The sequence below is a fragment of the Pyrgilauda ruficollis genome, unplaced genomic scaffold, assembly GCF_017590135.1.
Source record: "Pyrgilauda ruficollis isolate IOZ18807 unplaced genomic scaffold, ASM1759013v1 scaffold217, whole genome shotgun sequence".
NCBI classification, from domain to species: domain Eukaryota; kingdom Metazoa; phylum Chordata; class Aves; order Passeriformes; family Passeridae; genus Pyrgilauda; species Pyrgilauda ruficollis.
In genome coordinates this window covers 363,166-375,543 of record NW_024521095.1, presented here as the reverse complement: position 1 = coordinate 375,543, position 12,378 = coordinate 363,166, and the positions used below count along the sequence as shown (strand labels likewise).

At 40.8% G+C, this 12,378-nt stretch overlaps 1 protein-coding gene across 6 annotated transcripts in view; it reads left to right on the top strand.

Moving 5' to 3' along the window:
- The window catches only part of LIN54 (lin-54 DREAM MuvB core complex component), a 37,662-nt gene that overhangs the window by 18,962 nt on the left and 6,322 nt on the right, over positions 1-12,378 (top strand). For 3 of the 6 annotated variants that reach the window (XM_041468328.1, XM_041468329.1, XM_041468330.1), the window contains exons 3-8: positions 3,141-3,261; positions 5,907-6,052; positions 7,517-7,675; positions 9,912-10,128; positions 10,839-10,912; positions 11,066-11,263. In XM_041468328.1, the coding sequence (XP_041324262.1) occupies positions 3,141-3,261; positions 5,907-6,052; positions 7,517-7,675; positions 9,912-10,128; positions 10,839-10,912; positions 11,066-11,263 (915 nt within the window). The remainder of the gene's footprint in view (positions 1-3,140; positions 3,262-5,906; positions 6,053-7,516; positions 7,676-9,911; positions 10,129-10,838; positions 10,913-11,065; positions 11,264-12,378) is intronic. The other 3 variants (XM_041468331.1, XM_041468332.1, XM_041468333.1) reach the window with 3 other exon arrangements.

The window sequence follows — 12,378 nt, the reverse complement described above, 5'->3', positions numbered from 1 at the left end:
CTTGTGCACTCCCTAACTTCAAACTCCCATTCCTAGCTCAGTTTCTTCATCTCTGAAGTTAAGGTGTTCTTTTCTATTTCTAGAGTCCCTGAATTTTCATGTTATGCCAAATATAAATGACATAGAGAGTGGGTACATGGACAGGCTCCCAACAGGTCTTCTAGGGAGTGGATTTATAGTGGATTAGCTCCTTTGTGGTAGCTGACTGTGGATATCCAGCATGAAATGTGAGGTATGAGTGTGCCTATTTCTGTATTAATAGAACAGAGTCTAAAAGCAAAGTCCAGCTCTATGAACTTACTAGTTCATCCTCCATGGAGAGTGTTTAGGAAGACAGAACTTGACCCTTGGAAGTCAAGTTGCCTTCAGGTAAATCTCTTGACTTCTGTAGGGGAAGGGGGCTTGGTGTGTGCTCCTAAATATAATAACATTGCTATGGAAGAGCTTGTTGCTCTAGGAAATATATTTGCAGTCTAACTCAAAGTAACTTGCAGAGGGCATGCTTAGCTTATGTAGGCAGGGGGATAAGGCTAAGCTCCTTGTGATCGATACAGGGAATGGCAGAGTGCTCCAGAGAACTTGCCCATTTTGAGGTATCAAAGGGGCATCTTGATTATTTCCTCTGGCTTCTCCAGTCTTTACTGAAATGGGCTGTGAGTTTCCCAGTGGTGCCAAGAAGCTTCTCCCTGGTGGCTGGGGTTATCCAGTGCCATAAACCTCAGAAAAGCTTGCCTGGCATCAGGTAGGGGCAGGAGTGCTGTTCCTCATTTATAACCTCACATTTGTCTTGCTCTTTCCTAAGCCCTGAGGGGATTCCCTTGTTTATTAGACCTCCCTCTTTGTAGACAAACAGTTCACCTAAAAAGCAGGGGGAAATTTATTTGAGGAGGAGACTGCAAGTCCAGTATGAGGGAAGCAGAGCTACTTGTGTTGACCTGTTATTTGGGGATTTTTCAGGTTTTTTTGGAAATACTTTGTGTTAATGGTTGGTAGTATTTTACACACATTCATGTAAGTAATTTAAGCACATTTATTGACTGTTACTGGGAAACTGCTGTTACCCAGAGCTGGCTGTTCCTGCTGAGTGCTCATCATGTTCTGAGCCAGACTTAGCTCTCACTTCAGAGAAAAAGCAATAGCAGTTGAGTTGCAATAATACCTTATGGCAAGGTATGGTTAATTTAAGCAAAACAGAAATCTCAAATCAAGCAGATGAAATTGATAAGAATTATAGAATTGATAAGAAAGTGTGTCCAACCTGAGAAAAAAAATTACGGATAAAATGCCTGTTCATCTATCAGCTGTATATGTGCTAAGGTAATTGAATCCTTGAAGTTTAAAAATGGATTTGAGTTAAATTTGTGAGCAGGGCTGTGAATGAAGCTTCCTTCTTCAAACAATTTATGTTTCAAAGTTTTAGTTAATATATTTCAAAAAAGAACAGGCTTATTTGTCCTTGGTTTCATTTTAAAGCCTTGACAATTATATATCACCCATAAAGCACTTACTGTGCCTGAGGAGCAGCATATTTGTTCTGAGATGGAGCTTTCCTCTGAGGAGCACTTGTAGTCTAACTGTGGAGCAGCACATGGCTTCTTTTAAATGCAGTCCATTCTCTGGTGGTGCCTGGTGTCAGAGCTGCTCCTTGCTGGCTTCCCTGGCTGGGTGGAGCTTGGGCACACTGAGGTGCCCTTGGCTTTCCACAGCAACCTGGAGGGCTCCAGTGCCATAGCAGAGGGGAGCTCCAGCTTCCCTGGCAGTGCCATGACTGTGCTGCTGGGAGCTGGGGCAGCCTCACGTGTCCTTTTTGTGGAGCATCTGAGGAATTTGTTATGTGCTGCTGAATACTTTGAATGTTTTTGCCTTATGTGGTTGTAAAAAAAAGTGTTTTCAGGCAACCAATTCTATAGATAGGGTTTTATGGAGAAAACCATAACTTCCAGCCTACTCAATTGCTTCATTTGAGCATTTGTAACTGTCTCAGGCTGTCCAAAGTAGCTGTCAGCTCTGTATCTTTGCATGTCAGGCAGATCTCTGATTTAGCTGCTTGAGTAAGAAAGGTGACTCTGTGCCCTTGAGAGGTGGCTCCCCATGTGGATGTTAATGTTGTGCCTCTCTGATATTGCTGGAGTTGATGGCTGATGCCCAAGGGATATGGTGGAGGAGGGGCAGGATATGCCTCACCTGTGGGGTGGGCAGGTGTAAGGGCTTCAGTAAATGTGAGCACACAGCCTTCCAGCGTGCTCGCATGGGCTCAGACCACACCCACAGACAGCCCCTGCAGTCAGCAGGTTAAAAGTCTTTGGAAAAAGTCAGCCTCTAAATTGAACTATTCATTAGCTGGGTGCCAACTCCTGGAATAAATGGAACTGGTAGTTAACTTATCTCAGTGTGGAAGGGGAGAAAAATCTTCTTTAAAACTTATAAGACTATATACTCATGCTTACAAAGATTTCAAGCTGAAGTGATCTGTTACTGAATTGCTGTACATGTTCTTGGTCCTGCTGTGTTTCAGGAGACTGGATTGCAATATGAAAATAGATCTCCTTATACCTGGAGGTAGCCAACTGATTTGTTCTTGGCTAGTGAGTACTCAAAACTTTCAGGCACTGATGATCCATGTGCTTTTGGGGAACTGTTGCAGAAAGTATTTTCCCCATTTGCAAAACAAGTGTGCTGCTATATCAATATGGTCAAGAAATGTTTCAGAGCAGTAGTGGTCATATTTAAATCACCAGGGGACAAGTTTTGTCCTGGTTGGCTGAAAAAAGAAGTGACTTCATTTAAAGCTTTGAATACTGAGAGTTGCGCATTTAATTTTGACATCTTTATCTAGACAACCACACGTAAGAAATAATTTCAGCATCTTGAAGATGAGATGTTTGCACAGAGAGCTATCTTCTGAAAAAGCTGAGAGGGATTTGGCTATCCTACTTCGGTAGCTGGCATTCTGAAGTGTCAAGGATAATCTCCTAGTTCTTTCCGTAAGGAGAAGTGGAGATGAAATGCAAAATACACAGTTTTTCTTCTAATTATGTGTGCAAGTATTGCCCTTTTTATTTTTTAATGTACTTAACAATACAATAATTTAGATCCAAAATGCTCAAGTTACTTTAGATCTTTTTTCCTCCATCTTTTAGATTGCGAAGAAGACTCGAACCCCAACTTCTGGCCCGGTGATCACCAAGCTGATATTTGCAAAACCAATCAATAGCAAAGCTGTTACAGGGCAGACCACTCAAGTGTCACCAGTCATTTCAGGTTGTACTACTTTGACTTGTTTTGCTTTGCCATTTTAAAGGCTTTTCAAACAAATGGTAATTGTAGAAATTCTTCTGTCTCAACACTTTTACTGTAGTTTCTGTCAAAGTACCTCAAGTAATTGAAAAAAAAATCAGAAAACTTTTTTGGTAGAAGCAGATAAATGCAGTTGTTGGTACCTTTATACTTAGCTTGTTTAGAATAATCTTGATAACTGCAGAGTTGCTTTTACTGCAAGGTACTTTTACTTCATGGATTTTGGGGAGGAGAAAAAAAAAATACCCCAGAGCCACAGAAAAGATTACTTGATGAACAGAAAGTATTTGTAGGAACATTTTATAAATACACAGGGGGAAAGGGAGACACATGCTTTTGTATTACTTTAACCTGCTTATAGTTGGACTTAAATGTAATATATGCAAGTAACAGAAAAAAATGAATGAAGAAAGTGCATAAAGCTGTGTTGTTTTTGTTAAGTTGCTCACCTACTTCAAAAATAACGATCACAGAAGTGTCTAGGAAAGTAATTAAGTCAAATAACAAATGGTCTTTCCCTTTGGAAAACAACTCTACACATCCTTAGAAAAATATAAAAGCCAAACCGACCACAGAACAACAGCAAAAACACCAACAAAATTAAAGAAAAAACCACAGTGTAATACCTTGTTTATAATGGCAGGGTGTCTGTTGCTAAACATCTGAGGCATCTAATTTTTTTGAAAAAGACAAATGTAGGAAGTTGGATTCATCGTTAGAGCTTTGAAGGATGTCTAACTGCTTACAGATTTATCAGTCTAAGTAGGCCTAAAATGTTTCCCAGGTATTTAAACAAATTTTTAAGTCTTTACAGCACTGGGACTTGAGCTGGTTTTAAGAAGGATGCAACTGTCTCCTGTATTCAAAACACTGATAGGTGCCAGTGAATGGCACATAGCTGGCACATAATCTTTTTCTTGAGTTGTCAGGCTGCCTGCAGCCTGATATGTGTTTCAGGTGAAAGAGGAATTCTCCATCCCACTCCCCAGTTTGTCCCCTTTCTCAAATTCCCTACCAAATATATAGACCTGTAAGAAGATTGCTATGCTTATAAATATCTGAATTAAGTTGTGTGTTAAAAAAAAAAAAATTCCAAACAAACAAAAAACCCAACGCAAAAACATTAAAAATTACTTGCAGTTTTTAAATCAGTATTTTGAAAAATCACCTGTGCCTGAGCCATCACTAAAACTGTCACTGAGAGGTAAAGTTGCTTCATTAATTGAGAGGGAAATCTGTAAATATTGTTTTTTCCCTCACCATTCCAAACAGCCAGCACAGCTTGCCAGCTTTGAGAGGCTGGCATCACTTTAGAGCAGGTGTAACATTTGTGGTTTGTGTTTTGATTTTTTTTATGCATGTTTTCATGAATCTGATAAATATTTTTAATTGCCTGGAAATTTCTGAAAGCTGAGGTGGAAGTTGTAATCTCAAAAGACTTGTCAATATAAGCAACGAGATTCTCTTTAGGAAGCTGATGCCAAGGAGGAGATGTAGTGAGAAAGGGAAAGCTGTCACCAAGAAAACAATTCAAAGGATTGAAACCTCTAGATGTTTTTTTCCCCACAAACTGACGTTCTTCAGATTGCATGTGGCTTTAGCAGCTGCTGGCAACTATCTGTGCTGTTAGTTAGACTGCACAAAAGTGGTTATTTTAGAGCACACAGACTTCAGAGGAAATCAGCTTGCTATGAGGATAGTGTTTTTTCTTGTTAGTTCCAGTTGACTTTAATTGTTATGCCACTAGTTGATTTTGGATGGAAAAGTTATGCTGGTATTTGTTTGTTTTTTATTTTTATAAATGTAGTACAAGAGAATGGGTGACAGAAGCTATGACAGAAATGAGTCTGAACCAAAGTGGAGCAGAGGAAAGCTCAGTGGTCAAGCATTCTTTGGAAAGAAACTTAGAAAGTATGGAAAAAAGAATCTGTTTTCCATTATGGGAGTTTGCAATATTCCTGAAACTGATGTCATGATTTGGAGCTGCTGTTTTTGATGTTTACTCTTCTTTGGCATTGTAAAAAGTGAGATAATATATGACACACACATGAAAACATGGGTGGTAGTGTGACTAAAAACTGTTAGGCAGTGAAAGAGGCAACCATCAACAGAGAAAAGAAAAATCCCAAAAACCTCAGAGCTGATTGTAGACAGACCAAACATCTTTTTCTTGATCACTGTAACACATCTCATGTTTGATGGCTGAGGTTTCAAAGGAAGTAGTCCCCCACTGATGCTCAGTTTCTCTGTGCATTGGCAGCAGCCCAGGGCTTTCCCAGGAAACTGCCAGCTGGCTGGGTGTACTGGAGGGCTCTGCTCCTCAGGATGCTGTCCTGGCTGTCAAGAATTGTCAGCTGAATGGTACAGAAAGCTCAATGTGCATTTTGGCTCTTTTTTTAAGCCTGAGCCAACTGTCTTTTTGTTTGTAATAACAGCAATTGTTTTCTTCTTTGTTGCTAAATCTAACTTAAAGAGTGGCAGTGTCCTTCCTATCAGGTCATACACTCTCAGAAGTAGGGACAAATTGCACAAATGGCAGGGAAAACTTTGCTTTAACAGTTACTGTGACCAGGGATAACTGGAGCTGATGGTATCTTCATTGTTTGTAGGTAGGGTTTTTTCACAGTCTGCTCCAGGGACACCACCAAAGACAATAACCATCTCTGAGAGTGGAGTCATTGGATCATCTTTGAGTACAACAACACAACAGACACCGAATAAAATAGCTATCTCACCACTCAAATCCCCCAATAAGGTAAGGATCTGTTCTGGCTGCAGCCTTCTATCCCTCCTGCACAGTGGTCTGAATGGAGCTCTCTGTGTCTTTGCTACGAGCTGTTTATTATCTCTCCAGAGATACTAAACTTGTCTCCAGAGTCCATAAAAATATCTCCAGAGTCTCCATTTTGCATCACAATGCTCTGTGGTAATGCCCTAATTTAGATTTTTTTCAACTAGCTCCCTTACTATGGTTTTAAGCAGATATGCATTACTGCATAGTTTCCCATTCCTGCCATTTCTTGCCATTCCCTAAGCATTGATTCTGAGAGCAGCTGTTCCCTCTTAGCCAAGCACTCAGACTATTTTTAATGCCTTCATAAAACATCAACAGGCTGTTTAAGAGGAGACCTCAATAATATTAATAGGTCAGCACTTACTAACCATTCCTGCTACTGCACAGGCAATTCAGTCTTCCCTGATCATTTCTGAAGTGAATGAGATTTGCAGTGGTCCTTGCACAGAGCTGGAGATTGGCACAGGTCAAGGTGACACTTGTGTTTTAGATTTGATAATTGCCTCGAGAAGAGAAATATTGCTGCAGAAAGGGAGAGAGGGGGACAAGATGCACAGTGCAGGCAAACTGAAATATCATGAATAAAAAGCAAATAAAGAACAAAGAATTATTTTAGTTTGGCTATTCTTTAGTAATGTAATATTATACAGATGGAGTAAAGGACTTGTGTTTGACAATTATTAGTAAGAGAAGCAACATGAAAAAGTTGATTTTTATTCTAAAGTTACTTTAACTAGGAGTGAGTGTGAAAAGACTTTTTAGGGTTACATCTTGAATTTACTGTCAATAAGTAATTCTAAGTACCTGATTTTTCTTAAAATATAAGGAAGTTCAGAACAAAAAGTAGAAAACCAGCCTTGGAAGGAATGTGTTTATATAGAGTGTTTAAACACTTCACTCTGAAGAAATATGGTCAGAAGACTGCATCTCTGGGAAACTGCAGTGTAGATTTGAAAGTACTGATGTTCTTATACTTTGACTGAATCAGTAGTGTGAGGTGAGAATTTTCTTTTAAACAGCTTTTTTTAAAAATTCCTATTTGTGATGAAATAGTCATTGTACCAATTATAATGCATTTATTTAGAAGATCCCTCTTGACAATGCTCAGGCTTTAATGGGATAATTTCCTTAAAAAAACCCTGAGAAAACAAATGGAAAGACAACCCCTAACTCCCACCCAGATGCTGTGCTAGGTTTCTGCAGGAGCCTGTTGGTGCTGGAAACCAATGATGCCTTCAAGTTCCTAAGGGCTCTATTTACTCTTGTCACAGCTGGACCCGTGTGAGTTGTGGTTAAATCCAGGACCCTTGTTCACAGAAACAGCTCTGTTCTGGTGGAGAGCCGTGCTGCCCTAAGGAGGGGAATGTGTATGTACAGGGTCCTGTATCCTGCACAGAGGTTTAAACTGCTTTTTGTTTTGCCAAGCAGCTAACAGTGGTGTCAGTGGCCTCCCAGCCTCCCAACTCCCCCCAGAAGACGGTGGGCGTCCCACTGAATGTAGCGTTAGGACAGCAGATCCTCACAGTGCAGCAGTCAGCACCCTCCTCCCCTGGGAAGGCTATAGTCAACCACACAACCACCCAGGTACAGACCGACTTTCCTTTGTCTTCTGCTGTGTCTGTGTCATTGCTTGCTGGAAACTGCAGGGTTGGACCGCGGGTTGGCAGCGGGCCGTCTGCCGCTGTTCTTGGAATGGTGTTTGCTTAGGAACTGGCAAAAGTATTGCCCCAAGGCGTGTATACTTCTTCAGTTGAGGGGTGCAAACCATTGCAAGCCCATACAAGGGCGTGCTGTTAGAAAGTAGCTTTCCAACCTGGAAAGCCCACTTGGTGCAAATTCTTGTTTCTGTGTCCTGAATCTCCCAAGTCACATGAAGAACTCTGTGACATGAGGAGGAGTTCTTTGGGTGGTTCTCTTTCTTCTGACAATGTTTCTATGCCACTGCCTAGGGCTGCTTTCCAGGTATTTCTGAGGTTTGCAGCAGTGGAGTTCATATTCCTGCTGTAGAGGTCTGGGCTGAAACCTACAGAACCAGAAATTATTTATTTCCTATGTCTCATTTCTAGAAAAACGGGGTTTTCCATAATAGCTTTTATAAATAGTTTTGCATTAATTAATCACAAGACAAAACTGATCTTTCTTACAAATGACAGTTTTTGCTGTTTTCCTCTTTTGTGATCTTAGGTAAATCTTTTTCTATCATAATATCTGTACTCTTGTTGTGGTAAACATGAAGGGATGTGTATGGGTGTAAATAAATCCACAGTATGGATATAGCTGGGAGTGGACACACATGTAAAACATGAGACCAGTGACTAAGACAGATTTTCCCAGTCTTATCTTACTGATACAGGAGATAATTGGAATGCTGATGTGGGAATATGGACACCATAGAGATTTGAACTCATTTTTTCCCCAGGGAGAACTGTCTTCTGAAATAGTTGTTGAAAGGTTAAGTCTCTCTAATGCAAGCACCTTAAGTGAGAAAATGGAGATGTTTGTGGAGTTGCAAAGCTATCTGACACAACACAGGGGCTCCACCTGTCTTCACTGGACTCAAGAACATGCCCTTAGAAGAACTGTCCCTTGAATTTTACAATTTTCCCACTTGTCCTTGGATAACAGCTACTCATTTGTGTACTAGAGAGAACTGGTCTCTCTTTGATAATGTCTGTGACTGTGCTTGCATTGTGCTTATTTTGATGCTCTGGCTTGTTAAGGTATAAAATATCTTAAGATAAATAAAAAATCCCAAGAAAACACCTTTTAGAAGAGCAGAGGTTTTTTTCTAGTAAAATGTGTGCAAATTGAGATTTCATTAATGTAGTTGCTGAAAGCTGGGCAGCTGGTAAAATGTTCTCATAAGAATTCACATCATACTGTCAACCAAGTGTAATACTTAAACTTGATGTCAGGACAATATGCTTAATATCAATGGTAAAAGATACTGAGAATAAAAAGCTGAGCTCTAAAAAAAGTTAAATGGAAGGAGAAAAAGGAAGAAATCAAGGTTTGAGATTGAGCAAGTCTGGGAAAAGAGGCTGTTATCAAACCAGTAGACTTATGAATGTGTATAAATGAAATAAAACTTTCTTGTTATTAGTTTGTAGTTTGAGAAAAGTTGGAAAGGTGAACTTTTGCAAATTCCAGCTGTAAGGTAGCACAGGTCTGCTGAGCTCCCTTTCTTTCAGCATTTTGCCTTTTTTCTTAATGAATTTGTTTTGCTACTCCTCATTGTTCTTGCTTCTTTCATTTCTCAGCTTGTACTCTTTCTGATGTCCATCAGTTAGAGATTCTGTTCCCTTTTCCTCTCAAGGGTTGCACAGTGATTTCTGTGGATTAATTACAAACTATCTTAAAAGGACATATCTGTACACACGCAGATAAATTGTGATGCAGTCCAGAAAAACTGTTTTGCAAGTTCTTACCGTGTGCTTTTAATAGTAGCAATATTTCTGTGTTCGGTTGCTTGATTGTGGAAGACAAACTGAGCCATGTTCGCTGTAGTTACTGGAAATAGTTTTGGCAGATGTTGTATCTTGTGAAGTGGCCTGAGTCACCCTACTCATGTAAATACTAGTTTACTCTGGTGTTTGGTGTAGAGCACTGAAAATGGAACTGAGTTTACTCTGAGCTGTTGAGAGGCATTTAATCTTTGCATCTGTTCAACTTTTGAAAGCAAAAAGAGGGTAACTGTCTTCCCTCTCAAGGGTAGGAATGGTACGTTAGAGTTGCTCACTAACAAAGTGAGAAATAAACATGCTGATGTTCTTTCTTCCTTTGTACAAGTAACTTCGTGCTGTCTGTGTTGGCTTAACAGGCTGTGAAATCAGCAGTGCAGACCATTACTGTAGGAGGAATGGGTACATCTCAATTTAAGACAATTATTCCCTTGGCAACTGCACCCAATGTTCAGCAGATTCAGGTACCTGGAAGCAAGTTCCATTATGTCAGACTCGTTACTGCCACAACAGCCAGTAGTTCAACCCAGTCTGCCAGTCAAAATCCCAGTACGAATACTCAGCCTCTGCAACAGGGTAAGTACTGGTGGTAACATTGTCTGAAGCCTCTGTTGGGTTTTTCTTTCATGTTTGTTTTGTAATTATTAAAATGAATACATAACAGATCTGTGACAACTGCCAGATGTACTTGGTTTTGTGGTAAGACTTCCAAAAATTCCATATTCTCCTGCTACCTCTGGTCTGTGTGTGAAAATGCTCCTTTGTGTCAAATTGCTCTGTAGTTGGGCCTGAATCCTGGGAGCATTTTAGGTTGCTTTTCCCTAGTTGACCAGATTTGTGGGTGGTTCATGACCTTTCCCATCTCCTCTATATGAAGAGCGTGAAGGCAGGACAGCCCACAAGCATATTGCCAAAACTCCTGTAACATGAAGATCCTTCCATGTAAATTGCTTTAGAAGTGTCAGGTGTTTTTGCTGGTTTCTGTCCATGCTTTCCAGAGGGGTGATGGAATAAAAGATTTCAAAGGGAAAAGAGATGTAAGGGAAATCCAGTGTCCAAAGGAGGTCTGCACCCTGGCTGGTTTTTTAGACCATTGCTGTGAAATATGTGCACACACTCTTGGGCCAAGTAGCTATTTACAAAGGTGTAGTCTAGATCCAAGTGTTGCATGCCATGAGTTACAGTGTTAAGTACCTCTGTGTTATGCACATGTGAAAGTCTGAAGGGCCGAACTTGCACTTGGAGTGACTAACACACATTCTTATGATGTTGTTTCTTGACACCAGCGAAGCCCGTGGTGGTGAACGCGACCCCCGTGCGTATGTCAGTTCCCATAGTGCCAGCACAGACTGTGAAACAGGTGAGTTGAGTTTAAGTCATGTAATAGTCCTGACCTGTTTTGGTTGGACAGAAAAAAAGTCTGCTTCCAGCTCTGCAGAGAACTGTTCTACTAATCAAAGTGTGTTCTGAATGACTGAAACACTGATTTCATAAAGAGCTCTTTTCTTTCCAGGTGGTGCCCAAACCAATTAACTCAACTTCTCAAATAGTCACTACCAGTCAGCCCCAACAAAGGCTTATCATGCCAGCCACTCCACTGCCGCAGATCCAGCCCAACCTCACCAACCTCCCCCCGGGCACTGTGCTGGCACCAGCCCCTGGCACAGGAAATGTTGGCTATGCAGTCCTTCCAGCTCAGTATGTCACACAGGTATGGCCTTTCCCAGAGATGGTTAAGCAAATGCTGCTCTTGTGGAATATTCTGCCTTTCTCTTAAAGGTTTCTGCTCTGTGACTGCCACCTGACACTGAGGCAACAGTTTCTTTTAGGGACCCTTGGCAGAATGATGATGGCACTTTAATTTCAATCATGGTTGCAATTAAAGCTTTGTTTTCTCAAAGGAGTTATTAGCATAATAGCACAGCATTTCTGTAAGCAGAATCAGTGTAGTGCAATTTTGAATAATGTAGTACAGAATTTGTAATGCCAACTTACTCAAATCACCTAAATCTCAATTTGGAATTTCTAATCACCTAGACCCTGCATATCAGATATTGATACACAGTTTGCTTTATCACTTTAGCAGTCATAACCTAGACTTGAAAATCATATGAAAGGGTGCAAGTCATTTGGTCCTCAAAGGAAGCATATGTCAATGGAGGTGACCCTGGCCACTGGCAGTCACAGGGCTCAGTGTCCAGCAGCAGTTCCAGTACAGGTTCATTACTCAGGACTTGGAACAGCTTGATTTTATAACTGTTCTGTGTGCTGTCACACTTCCCTGTTCCCTGACAATCACCATCACCTGGTTGTCTGGGTGCCTGATACCTCCATGGCCAGTAAGGAGCAGAGTAATTGACCTGGTGCCTAGGAATCCTGAGACCTGTAGTGAGGGGAAGAAGAAATCCTATTGGTTTGTCTGCTTTCTTCACAGGACTTTCAGAGCCTGGTGATGAGGAGAAAGGGAAGCATATATGTGGCCTGCTTGGTCACAGAGAATGGCTGTCTTCATTATGAAATGGTGTTAGTTAATGCTAAGCACATTGCCAGGGGTCAGAAGCAGCTGGTACCAATCACCCCAACTGAGGCCTAGGGATTAGTTTTTTGCTCTTTGCCAGGATCTGACCAACGTTCAGGATGAAAAGTAGAATAAATTGAATGTTCTGCTGAAGGCTGAAGTTTGTAGAAACAAAGACTCTGATAGCTCCTGGTATTACTGGTATCAGACTGGTTTCTGGTTGCCTTTTGGTTTTGTCACAATTGCAGTTTGACCCTGAAGGTTGTTACTGCATCCTTCCAGTCTAGTTCTGCAAATTTTACTTGAAA